The sequence below is a fragment of the Chenopodium quinoa genome, unplaced genomic scaffold (assembly GCF_001683475.1).
Source record: "Chenopodium quinoa cultivar QQ74 unplaced genomic scaffold, ASM168347v1, whole genome shotgun sequence".
Taxonomy (NCBI): Eukaryota; Viridiplantae; Streptophyta; class Magnoliopsida; order Caryophyllales; family Amaranthaceae; genus Chenopodium; species Chenopodium quinoa.
The window spans coordinates 706,855-720,519 of NW_018744290.1; the positions used below are offsets into that span (position 1 = coordinate 706,855).

Genomic DNA, 13,665 nt, shown 5'->3' on the forward strand with positions numbered 1-13,665 from the left:
ATCTTGTGGCTTGACTGCGAAACCGACTTTATTTATTAGTGATATATGATATGATATGATTAATTTGTTAGATAAAAAGTAATCAAATAAGATTTCATTAAATTTGTATTGATGTGTATTTTCTTATAATAATTTTCTAAAATAATTATAACCTCATAATACATGACAAAATCGCATTTTAATTGGGGTAATTTATTTTTATTTTAATTTAATATCTTTAAAGTATTTTCAATCATTTTATATTTTTATCCGACCTCAAGACGTTTGCCAGCTTTTGTCAATTTTTAATAACAAAAGCAAAGTCCCAATTCCCAAACCCACTTAACAAAAACCCTCAACAAAACCCTTGCGAGTTACGACTAAAGTTTTTCCCTTTTTCTTCTTCTCTCTTCTCGTTTCTTCCAATCTTCGAAGTCGCAAACCCTAAAACAGGAGAGAGAAAATAAAACCTCCATTACCAAACTAAATCCATGGATATGGGTAGTGATTTCGATCGTCTCCTCTTCTTCGAGCATGCTCGCAAATCCGCTGAAGCAGCTTACACTAAAAATCCTCTCGATGCTGATGTATTCAATTTTTCCCTTCTCAATCTATTTTTTCTTTAATTTTAATTATTATATACGAGTAATATATTTTTGAGATCTTTATTCTTAGCTGAATTTGTTTATGTTTTTATTTTTGAATTATTTTGTTGCAGAATTTGACGAGATGGGGAGGAGCTTTGATTGAGCTGTCTCAATTTCAGACTCCCGATGACTCCAAGCAGATGCTTTCAGGTTTTTAGATTTTCTTCAGATTTTTAAACTTTCTTCAGAATTATATATATATATATATATATATATATATATATATATATATATATATATATTAATTTTTTTTCATTAATTTCTGAGGGATTTTGGAGTTTGTGGGTTTTTTTCATGAGTATTTAGGATGTGGCAATGAATTTAGTTTGAAATAATATAAATTTAAACTTATTGTATAGTTTATTGGATTAATTTGTTTTTATTTTTATTTTTTGAGCTGTTATGAAGGATTAAATTTAGTGTTTTCCTAAAAAAGGGTAAATTTTTATGATGATTTTGGGTGAATTGTAGATGCGGTGTTGAGGTTAGAGGAAGCTCTGGAAATTAATCCTAAAAAACATGACACAATGTGGTGTTTGGCAAATGCTCATACTACACATGCATTTATGGTTCCTGACATTGATGAGGCTCGACCTTACTTTGAGAAGGCTGCTGACTTCTTTCAACAAGCTGTTGATGAGGTATATCATTTTACTATCGTCAACTCGATATGGGTTCGTTTCTATAATTTTGGAACTTGGGTGTGAGATTTATTCACTAAAGATTTTTTTTTTTTGTTAGGATCCTACTAATGATTTGTATAGGAAATCCTTGGAAGTTTCTGCAAAGGTACACTATTCTTTTCTTGCCCATTGAAATTATTTGTTGTGTTATATTTGACTGGTTAAGCTAATCCAACCCGAGTTACCCGAATCCAAACCAAAGATAGTGGTTTTGGGTTTGAGTTGTTCAACTTGATTTATTGATGGGTCGACACAAACCCGGCCTTAAATTAAATGGGTTTGGTTAATGTTACAAATTTCAACCCGAAAATGACGTGTGTAACTTGAAATAATAAAATTTTAGGCCTGTGATACTTGCTTAGTAGTTAGTACCCATTCCCTTTCTATTGCATTTCTAAAAGTTGTATTGATCGGGTTGGTACTAGAGAAGTTACGGTGGCTATATTTATGGATACACCAAGGGACATTCTAAAAGGGAAAGTGGAGCAATCTTTTAGGGGCACGGGAAGTACCAACATCAAGGGCCAATGTCTCATGTATGGTGACTAGAATTCTAGTTTTTCAGTTATCACTATTTATGAAGCCAAGGCTCCTTTATTTAAGGGTTTGTTGAATTAAGTGGTACTTCGATTGACATAATAATAAACAGCAAATTCTTATGAACTATTGTTTGGTTGGAACATTGGTTGTGCTAGTTTTTACAAAACACAAGAAATTGCTCACCTTATTCATTCCAAGTAAGTAGAATATTCATAATCAATTAAACAAAATTTGACATATATGAGATGGAAGTGTTCAATTGCAATTTTTTTTGGGTTTGAGCAACTTTTTTTTTTCTGGCCTGGTCCAACCACACAAACACTAACGTTTTTTATTTTATGTTATATTTATAGTTAAACTGTCTCTGCACTATCATCTATTACCTCTCTCTGCTAATAATGTTCTCCTTATCTTTAGCACAAGTATATAGAAGAGAAATTTTGGTAGAGTTTTTGTGAATTAAAGGTGAATAAATAAAATTAGTGGGTATAGTTTTATGATTTCTTATCACATGGTGAGAGTGGGGTTTTGCTGATTAAAAGGGAAAAAAATGAGAATTTTTTGGGTTAATTAATGTTTTTTTTCTTAATTTTTATTTTGTGGACCAACTCTAAATGAGAAATGAGAAGTTTATTTGAGGGAAAATGAGCTTTATTTGATGACGAGCAAATCTTCTTTGAAGCAGTGTAGTATGAACTTGCATGGATGTTAGGTGATTGAACTCTCATTTCTGAACTTCAAGGTCTTTTTGCTTAGGTATTAGATACCTTTCCATATTTATTTTTGAAAATGTGGATTCCATAGAAATTAGAAAGTAGAGTAATTTTGTAGCTTTTAGTTCTATGTATATATCACAAATCACAATAAATAGTTAGTATTTATAATGATTTTATTCTGGTATTACTTATTTGGGCTTTATTTATTTGAAGCTGTCTGCCTCATTTTGGTGAATGCCATCCTTATAAATGTGAGATTGCTTCCTCCCTGTTGGATTTTGGAATGTGTTTGTTTTGAGATGATGTGTTTTTTTTTTTTTTTTTTTCCCTTTCCATGTAAACCAATATCTGTTTTGGATGACAGTTTCTCTTACATATAATTGAACAATATGAATCTCAACTTGGCACATGTATATTACATGGTTTTTTCTGCTGTATGTGTAAAGAATCGTATTGGCAAAGTGTTACTAATTTGTAATACATGCTTGATTGAGGGTTTGGCTGATAATTAAAATCCCTTTGAATCTTTGATTGTTTGGTTTAGGTTGTGTATGTGACCTTGTTTAAGTCCTTGTATTTTTAATTGTGAAGCAATTAGTTAGTGTATGCAAAATCAAGGGACATAAATTGGTGCCATTTAATTCCTAAGACCTTGATGGCTACGTTAAATTTACTGGAATATCTTTTAATTTCTGCAAAATTTTGCATTCATGCGTATAGCCTCGCTGAAGTTATTTTCTATCACCATTAGTACTTTTAATAGAAGGCCTGTCCAGTTGACTTTTTTTTTACAATGATCTTCTTCCTATTAGTGTTTATAAACTGTTGGTGTTTGTGACTTTGACCCTCTGATTATATCAAAGTTGATAAATTTTGAGTTGGGGCTTTGTTAAATCCTTAAATTTTTTAATATTCACATTCTTATCTAATAGAGTGTTAGGTTTTAGAGCTGATTTTATCAAGTTCAATATTCTATAGTTGTTTTTTTTTAAAAATCCTATACTTCCTCCGTTTCAAATTAGTTGAAACATTTCATTTAGGCATGTTTGCTAACACATACGGAGTACTTTACTTTTAAATGTTAATATCTTAAGCTACATATTACAAAAATTATAAAAATTTGATATTTGCAAAGATGTTGTGACGGATCTAACAAGATCCTGTAAATGTGAATAGTGCACAAAGTTAAAACGTGTCAACTAAAAGAAATGGAGGACGTATATATTTTGGACTATTTTTTTGGTAATTTGAATATTTCGTGCTTGCTCTTGACTAAATGTAGTCTGTGTCTCAACATTTTATCGGTTTATCCTATTAAGTTGCTTTCCATGGTTCAACTGGAACCTACTTCCTTTTCTGTTTTAAGGCACTTAATGTCTATTTCCAAAATCTTGTTTTAAGGCTCTTAATGTCTATTTCCAAAATCTCCCAAATGTCTTGTCTCGTTTAGCTCCTTACTGCCACCCTGACAGGAGACTTTCAGAGGCATTGGGTTAATGTTGAAGTTGATGTTGTCCTGTTATTAATATTTTTGTTCCTGTTATTAATATTTTTGTTTTCCTCTCAATGTAATTTATTGAAAATCTTTCTATAAGAAACTAGTAAAAAAGTCGCGTTTGTTTTATGTACTATATTTTTTGTAATCTCCTGGAACTTTTAGCTTGTCCGTTGAAGCCTTGATTATAAGTTTATCACAATTCACAATGAAGAGAAAACCAAATCCATGTAGAATTGCAAATCCATCATATTTTCATTGAGAAACAAATGGCCAGGTGTCTTGTGCATTTATTTGATATAAATGTTGTACAATCAGAAGAATTTCACAAATTTGAGTATAACTAAAAAGGTAATAACATAGAACTTATAACTGAGAATGGGTAGAGACATAATAAAAGGATGAGAGTAATGATATGGAGACCACTTTAATGGTGGGAATTTCTGCTCTGTTGATGTAAAAAAAAAAAAAAAAAATGGTTGATGTGAAGTGGGGAGACTAATTCAATGTAGTATCGTGTTTTTGCTACCTTGAGGAAAAGTACGGAAAACATGAAGGTACAATCGAAGTTATGTTTTGACCGGCTTAGGAGATATTGTGGCCTGTTTCTTAAAGCTGCTGTCTTTAATTGTGGGCATGCTGCAATTTCACAGCTTTATTTCTGGGATGTGTTCTATTCACTTGAATTTTACTTTTCTAAAGTAGTACTCTGACGTGAAACCTTATCTCATCTGAACTGTTTAAAAAAATGGATTAAATCAGTAAATTAATAGAACTAATGCAACTGAGATTGAATAATTTTGAGGTTTGGTAAAAATAATGTAAGCTCATTAATGACCGGTTGAAGAAAACAGGGAGTACCTTTCTGCGTTTATTTTCTGATAATCTAGTTGAACAGAACTACAGAAGTGTATCTGTATTATGTTGGTTGTTATGTTAAGTAGTTATTGTAAATTATGTTGTTGATGGGATTGCGCAACATTTTTTTAGGCTCCGGAGCTACATGCAGAGATCCACAAGCAACAAGCCTTTAGCCAACGCCAACAATCTATGGGTGGCGGAGCTTCATCTTCTGCTTCCACCAAGGTAATTTTTTTTTGTGTTTTTGGATGTTTACTATTGCTGTATTAATCTTCCAATTGTTAAAGGATATTTCTCTTTTCTCAGAGTGCCACCAAAAAGAAGAAATCCAATGATTTCTTATATGATGTGGCGGGGTGGGTTATTCTTGCAGCTGGTATTGTGGTGTGGTTAGGGTTTGCGAAGAACCAAGTTCCTCCTCAGCCAAGGTAATCTGTTTTTTTTTAGCGTGGCCTAAGTTTTGTCAAGAAGTTGGGGGCCGACAGCTGAGATTGATCGGATTTTTGCGTGGAATACACCTGAGTTTTCAGGGTTGCAGTTCATTTGTCGTCATTAAATATATTGTCTAGCTGTAGTTTAGCTATATTTGTTAGCTTTAGTTCAAAATTATTTGTGACTGGAGTTTTCTTACAAGGTCGAATTTTCATTGATTTATACTGGTTGTACGGACCATTCTAAATTGTACGATGTTTCATTAATCAGTATACAAAATAAGTACCTGCTTCAACAGTTTGTTTGATTACAGTGTTATTGAATGTTTAATCAGCTTGCTTACCAACTTATTTGCTTGCTAAATAATTACTTTGTAAACTACAGTGATAAAGAATTAAAATGCTGGTACTCTAGTAATGTTTGTCGAAGAACCCACCCTCATGTTTTTGCATGAGCATGCTCGAACGTTTCCTCTCAACCTCACACTCATCCATTGTCTACCCAATTGTAGAATGAAAGTATATGGGAGAGGAAGAGAGACATGGTTTATTTAAATACTTACGGAGTAGTGAAAAAGAAGGAAAACAAGATAATTTATTCAAGTATAAAGGACATGGTTTGTGTATCTAGTGACTGTGCTAATTAAAATGCCAATGTCATGATATTTTGTTGAAACAATTGTGAGTTTTGCAGAAATTATAAATTTTTTCCTATCATATATCCTCAACCAAGTGAATATTAATCGTTGTGAAGGGTAAGTTTTCCACCTAAATCATACGGAGTATGGAACTAATGATATAGGGTCATCCTTATACAAAGCATCGCCTTGATTATTCAGACTTCATAAAGTAGTAAGAAGTGGTTATTCAAACCTTAATTTTAATCAGCAATAATCAAATAATTTATGATGAACAAATAATTCGCTAGAGATAAACTTTTATTCAAAGACGAAGAGAGCAATTTTCGTTAGCAACTTAAATAAAAGGAGGAACATACTACTACTATCATTTAGGGGTGGTCTATTATCGTTACAATTGAATTTACAAGAGTATATTCTATTGTTCTCCTTCTCCTACTGGAACAAATCCAAAATTACCACTTTTTGCCCCTTTCTTTCTCACTAACTTCGTGGCGCAAGGAGCTCGAGATAGCTCAAAAATGGCGGCAGTCGCCATGAAAGTCGGCGCTAATTTCTCAAGAGATTACACTTCTACTCAACCACTTTGTCTCTCCTTCCGTCGATCTCTTTCTCCCTTCCGCTGTAGAAATGTCTCTTTCCGGCGACTTCAACCTCTTCCTTGCCGCTTCCAAGTTAGAGCTGTCAAACGAAGCCCTAAGCGTCTTAAATACGCTACTCCTCGCTTCTCGAAGGTTCTTCTTTTCTCTACCTTCTCATAGGTTTTTATTATGGAGTTCAATTCTAATTGTCTTTGTAATTTGCTCGCATTTTTGGTTTAGTGTTGAATTTGGAGATATATGCTCGAAATTTAGCGAATTGTGTGTTGTAGCTGAGGAGAGTGGTACCAGATAACAATGAGTTTGTTGCAATTCCGAAAATTAGGAAATCTGGAAATGTCTATGAATTTACATTAAATTTGAAGAAAAATTCTTAATTATCTCCATGATAGTGATGAAATGTTTATCAAGTGACAATTGCATAATTAAATTGAAGAAATATACGGTTGTAATGATTGAATTTATAGTCTTGATGTTTGTGTTTTGATTATGTTTATTGATAAAATTTGTAGTTGAATTGTGGATATATAGTCATACTGTAGTTGCTAAATGCACAATGCAAAATCTATATCTTGATATGCTTTGAACTTTTGAATACCATAATCTAGGAGATTAACTCTACGACGCTAGTAAATGAAATTTTGGCAAAAGGTGAGATAATTGTCTAAAGTTCTCATTATATATTAAAGCTAAAGTTTAATGTTAGGCTCCATTTGGTTTGAACAAGAATTATTTACAATGGAAACAAATTGTCATGAAAAAACACTTGTAAATTACTTTTCCTCTGTTTGGTTCCCTGCAAGAATAGTTAGAGAGGGAAGTACAGATTTAAAATGTAATGGAAATGGAGGGTGGGTGAGAGAAGAGAAAGAAGAAGAAAGGATTAAGGAATAGGAGGAAAATATGACTTCCCTTCCCTACAAAATGAAAATATTTTCCTCCTAATAAACACTCTCTCAGTGTCTTTACACTACGATATATGTGTCAAATTGTATGACTTGTGCATATGAACGATTTGTTAGACAGTAGCAGTTAAGTCTTAAGAGAGAAGTATATCTTTATTCTCCCTGATCCCCATGTTGTTCTAGGTAGATTGCCAAATCCTAGATATACTTCCCACTAAAATGTTTATTAAGAAAAAAAATTCTAATTTCCAGGATGGTGTCTAATTTCCAGGATGGTGGCGTGCTCTATGTTGAAGTTGATCCATCAGGAATAGACAGTTGGAAGCTGGAACCAGTTATTCAGCAGCTGAAGGAAGGAGCCGTTGGTGTCATCCCCACAGACACAGTGTATGCTGCTCTTCTTCTCTTTTGTGTTTCGAGAATGATGGTTTACTGTTATCGTGCATGTGCTTCTAAAGATGTAGTAGTTCTAGAGGTGATGTCGGTTTGGAATTTGATGGCACGTACCTATTTTTCTTCTACATTAATATGTCTTGTGCTTTACAAACATTCCAGGTATGCAATTGTCTGTGATATGAATAATCCCTCTGCAATTGAGCGTCTTAGGAGGTATGTCATTGCCCCTCTATGTATGAATGTTGATAATTTCTCAACATCTCTTCCACTTTGGTTGACTTCATTTGGCTTCTTTTGCAGGATTAAGAATATTGAAACTTCCAAGGTGAGACCTCTTATAGTGATGGTTTTTCGTCCTCTGTCCAGTAATTAGCTAATTGGCATTCGGGCTGAATGTTGCTTTATAGAATTGGGATTGATATACCTACGTGTGTGTTATTTTGATTGTAAGATACTTACCTTTATGTCTTCATGTTGTCTGTGCAGCCGCTTAGCATTTTATGTCGTTCATTCCATGACATTGATGTATATACAATGGGCTTCCCTCGTGGTGATAGCCTAGGTCATCCTAACATTTTTCGAGCTGTGAAGCAATGCCTGCCTGGACCTGTAAGTATGATTTCACTTACTAATTCTTTTATTGGGTGCTTTTCCTCTTTCCATAAATTATCTTTCCTTTAGTGGCTAGAGTACGGGGTGAACCTAAGAAAGCGTCCTGAAGGTTGCAGTTTGATGACTCGGTACTTTATGGATGCCCTGTTTCAGTTGCTTTACTTACTTTTGAACATGAGACTGATGAGAGAGTAAGGTGACTAAGGTCACCAACAACTTAGCCCTCTCATTGATATTACATATCAATTGCCTTTGTGCAGTATGTTGCAATTTTTGGCTACATTGGTCTATATAGCACGCATATGTGAGAAAGTTGTTGGCACAGGACTTACAGGAGATCATACTATTTTGAAGCATATTGCTGATTCATATTCATCCATCTCTCTCAATCAGCATTCTTTTTCTTTTCATTTTTTCCCCCTTTTTATCCGTCTGTGCCATTGGAGTGAACTGTTGAGGATAGCTCATTGGAGAAGGGCTTTATGAAACACCCAAAAGTATGAGATTCAAAAGCAACCAAAAGAAATGAACTACTATAATTATTACTATATGACGCTTATGCATTGTTCTTAAGATGCTAAATTTGAAAGTTTGCTCTTTATGATATGTGAACAGCAGAGGGTTGCCATACGTATGTCAATTAAGTTTTAGTTGTTCTTATGTTTCAAATCCTTTCCCTTTTGGCCCAACACTTTCTGAACATCCTCGACTTCTGCTGCATAATGGTTTGCATTTTTGGCTGATATGTTCCATGTGGCAGTACACTTTCATCTTAACTGCAAGCAAAAGTTTACCGAAGCTATGTCTCAATCATGAGCCGGGAAATGTAAAATATACACCAAAGAAGAGCATAGGTGTTCGTATACCTGATGATCCTGTAACTAAGGCTATTCTTGAGAAAACAGATTCACCTCTGATATCTACCAGGTTTGTTTGGACCTCTGAAATTTCTTCTCTTTCGGAATTACGAGTGCTGATGATTTTGGTGTACCCATACTAACGAGGCACATGAATGGCTACCTGCATCTTGATTTCCTTGACCTTGTTAGTCTCTCTGTCTGTGTTCTCATATTATGCCTGTTGCAGTGTTAAGGCCCCAAAAGAAGATCAGTGGATTTTAGATCCCGTTGTGATTGCAGAGGTGTATGGAAAAGAGGTATAATTTCACATACGAAGTATAGTTAATTAAACTCATAAAGGCTGTAGTAAAAGTAGCAAGAATCTTTTTCCGGGTCCTGAAGTGGCTATATGATAAACACATATAGCAGTACGTTTGATGAAGCAGCAATAAAAGAGCCACTATTAGTTCCGTCATATCGTGTGTCGCTAATAGCTCCTTTGTTTGTGCTTTCTCTAGGGCCTTGATTTTATTGTTGATGCTGGTCTTAGAATAGCTGAGCCATCTACTGTGGTTGACATGACTGGCAGCTTTCCAAAAATCATCCGTTTGGGAAAGGTATGTGAAATTTGTGGCAACAAGCTACATACTTTCATTTGTTAAACAAGCATATCTTCGAATTTGTAGTGGAATCTTTGCATCAGTTGATTTGATTCAGGTTTCCAGGGAATTTTATTTACTAATTTTGTGACCCTGTGTTTCCCTTTTTGTTGATGCCTAGGGATACAATTTATATAATTTTTGGACACGTCTGCATTTCCGCACCTAGAAGAAAAAGATTAAGCAATATTTTATTTATCAGGACATATCTTTAACAATAAAAATGGGTACATAATGAACTCAGGGGAACCTTCTCAATTTTCAGGACATGTAGATCAAAGCTCTTGATGTCAGTGGTTATAATTTCTATAAATTCCACTTGATACTTGTTTAAGTTAGATTTATTTTCTGTTACTGGATTACATGTACGGCTTTTTGAAGATTAACCTTCTAAATGCTGCAAGCTTTGGTTATTGCACTTGCCTCTGGTTTCATGGGGCATGGACATAACCATGTGTGTATATCAGTGCTTGTATTTTCTGTTTATGTCAATTGCTGCATGCTTGTGAATGTTAAGGTTGCTTTGGGGAGTCAAACCTACTAGAACCCTATTACACCATTAGCCAAAGCACATAAGCATTCTTGTAGTTGGGGGCAAAAAGTTGTATTTTCCTTTCATCAAGGTCTAGACTTACTGGTTTAATGGATCACAGGGACCACCACAACCTTGGATGATATCTGAAGACGAGGAGGTGCTTGGAGGCTGACAGTGCTACTTGAAGCGTCTGAACATATTAATGCTCACAACTTTTGTACAGATTCAGAAGTAAACTGTTTTTTGTGTAAAAATTTAGTTCTCCGTGGTTATAATGATATACGGACTACTCTATGATTTTAGGCATTAGCTAATTCCATCAGCTGAATATAACTCTGTACATACCTGTATACTGGTTTAATGGATCGCAGGGACCACCACAACCTTGGATGGTATCTGAAGACGAGGAGGTCCTTGGAGGCTCTTTCACGTCTACTGCCTCTTGAAGTGTCTGAAATGTTCACAACTTCTGTACAGATTCATAAGTAAACTGTTTTTTTGTGTAAAAAAAACCTGTTCTCAATGGTTATAATGACATGCTACTATGTGATTTTAGGCGTTAGCTAATTCCATCAGCTGAATATAAATCTGTACATGCCTGTATTCTGTAAAGTGAGGATCTATCTTATGAATACAGCAACTTCACTTCATCAGATTTTTGCATATGCAAAAGTAAATTTCCTTAGCCAATTTGGTCTAAAATTTTCTTGGTACTTATATGGGTCCTATCCGATCCCTGCCATTTTTGCACTTTGCAGTATTGCTTTCTCATTTTCATACACCGCCTACTGCAGAGAGTCAATCTTTCTATCTTCAACTTCAACTGGTTGTTTGTCAATGTCTAAAAGACACATTAATTAATTATTGCAATCCTTTGATACTTCCATACAAGGTAGCAAAATACGTTCCTTTGTGCAATATGTTCAAATTACTCCATTAATCATCACTCTAACATCGTTTAACTTATTACTCATAAAATCAATACACAAATAGAATTTCCTCATCAGATTTGCAGTCAGCTAAATAAATAAACCAAATCAAACCAATTGATCATAGCTAAACATCATTTTATTTCAGTAGGCATCAAAATTAATACAAGAGAACAAGTAAAATTACAAACATTGTAATACTGATAATATTTTACATATATTGGAAAGCACCAATTAGTAGCAGTAGTAGAATTACCATACTCTAAAAAATATCATAAGATTAACCTAAACATCACATAATAATTAAATCCCATCATTAAACCTAAAAATCTTCATCCATCTTGAACACATGAGTTCCACCATTAGCACCATTCAAGCTTGACATAACAGAAGCTTTCTGATACTCCCCAACTCTCTTCTCAAAGAAATTAGTCTTCCCTTGAAGAGAGATCAACTCCATCCAATCGAATGGGTTCTGAACTCCGTAAACCTTTTCGCACCCGAGCGCAGCCAACAGTCTGTCTGCAACAAACTCAATGTACTGACTCATCAGCTCACAGTTCATCCCAACCAGCTTCACCGGAAGCGCATCAGTTACGAACTCTCGCTCGATATCGACTGCATCCTTCACTATCCCCTGAACCTTCTCCACACTCAGCTTCTTCTTCAGTAAGCTGTACAACAGACAAGCAAAGTCACAATGAAGCCCTTCGTCTCGCGATATCAGCTCGTTCGAGAAGGTTAAACCCGGCATTAGCCCACGCTTTTTAAGCCAGAAGATGGAGCAAAAACTCCCGGAGAAGAAAATCCCTTCAACACAAGCAAAAGCAATTAACCTCTCAGCAAACGATTCAGCACCATCAATCCAACGAAGAGCCCAATCAGCCTTCTTCTTAACACAAGGGATAGTTTCAATTGCACGAAAAAGATGGGTTTTAAGGTTAGAATCTTTGATATAAGTTTCTAAAAGAAGAGAGTACATTTCAGAGTGAATGTTTTCAATGGCGATTTGGAAGCCATAGAAAGCGCGAGCTTCAGCAACCTGGACCTCTTTCATGAATCTTCCGGCGAGATTCTCGAGAACTATGCCGTCAGATGCGGCGAAGAAGGCGAGGATGTGGGTGATGAAATGCTGTTCGTCGGAGGTTAAGACGGTTTCCCAGTGACGAACATCTTGCGAAAGATCGACTTCTTCGGCAGTCCAGAATGAAGCTTCAGCTTTTTTGTACATTTCCCAGATTTGTGGGTATTCAATTGGGAACATACAGAATCTATCTGGGTTTTCTGTGAGAAGTGGGTCGGTTTCTTCGATTTTCGCCGGCATTTTTAGGGTTTTTTTGAAGAATAATTTGACGAAATTGGGGAAGAATGGAAGATTGATTGAGAAATTGGAGGGATTTTTTAGGGTTTTGAGATTTGGGAATGTAGAATAATGGGGATTTTAGAGTGGTTTTTATAGGAAAAATTGAGGAAATTAGGGGTTTGAAATTTTGGGGGGAGTTTTGAAATTTTGAGTGGGAAGCTTGCGCGAGAATAAATCTGAGGGAAGAAGATGAGGGTATTTTAGATATTTCATATAAAGGTAGGTGATATTCTGGTGACGTGTAAGAATTTGAAGGGGTTGTTGGTTGGATATTTGAAATTCCGATTTTATCCTTTTAAAATTTTGGGAAATTGGAAGCGTACATTAGAAGCTTGAAGAAAGTTTACGAAATTAATTTAAAAATTGGGGGGTATTTTTAAAATAAAAGGAGGGAAGTAATTAATTGCGTTTGGTTTGATTTTTATTGGAAGGCGGGATATTGTTTTTAGCGCTTTTTTTTAGGGTTTGAAAATAAAAAAAATTAAAAGTTTTACAGCCTTTTTTGGTTTTTTTCAGCAATTTTTTTTACAATTAAGGTGGTAGTGGTCTAGTGGATTCTTGGATTATGCAATTGTGCTTGCTATTAGGCTAGCATGGGATGACGCGAGAATGGATTGTGTTCGTATGAGGTTTAGGTCGTGTGAATTATGACATGGCACATCTGACACATGGGTTGGGTCATTGGTCGAAATATCGTATGATTTAAATATCCTTAATTCATTTACATCGTCTTAAATTATGATTAATGGATGACTGAAAATAGATTTGGCCATTAAATTTACTGAATATCATTATTAGTAGTGCTCCCTCCGTTCTAAAATATAGTTTTTGTTTGTGT

General features: G+C 34.8%; 3 protein-coding genes across 3 annotated transcripts; 2 read left to right on the forward strand and 1 right to left on the reverse strand.

Annotated features, from left to right (window-relative positions):
- The first annotated feature begins 307 nt into the window (after positions 1–307).
- LOC110695091 (mitochondrial import receptor subunit TOM20-like) lies at positions 308–5,671 on the forward strand. The gene is made up of 6 exons (XM_021872301.1): positions 308–566; positions 698–776; positions 1,098–1,267; positions 1,368–1,415; positions 5,051–5,146; positions 5,228–5,671. Exons 1-6 carry the CDS (start codon positions 471–473, stop codon positions 5,351–5,353), a joined length of 615 nt encoding a protein of 204 aa, XP_021727993.1. The 5' UTR covers positions 308–470; the 3' UTR covers positions 5,354–5,671.
- A 582-nt stretch (positions 5,672–6,253) lies between these two features.
- Positions 6,254–10,813, forward strand: LOC110695092 (uncharacterized protein YciO-like). Its single transcript, XM_021872302.1, has 9 exons — positions 6,254–6,724; positions 7,766–7,881; positions 8,050–8,103; positions 8,191–8,215; positions 8,377–8,499; positions 9,263–9,429; positions 9,589–9,658; positions 9,860–9,958; positions 10,654–10,813. Exons 1-9 carry the CDS (start codon positions 6,512–6,514, stop codon positions 10,705–10,707), a joined length of 921 nt encoding a protein of 306 aa, XP_021727994.1. The 5' UTR covers positions 6,254–6,511; the 3' UTR covers positions 10,708–10,813.
- A 768-nt stretch (positions 10,814–11,581) lies between these two features.
- Positions 11,582–13,191, reverse strand: LOC110695094 (ribonucleoside-diphosphate reductase small chain-like). The gene has a single exon (XM_021872303.1). It carries the CDS (start codon positions 12,786–12,788, stop codon positions 11,787–11,789), a length of 1,002 nt encoding a protein of 333 aa, XP_021727995.1. The 5' UTR covers positions 12,789–13,191; the 3' UTR covers positions 11,582–11,786.
- Between the last annotated feature and the right edge of the window lie 474 nt (positions 13,192–13,665).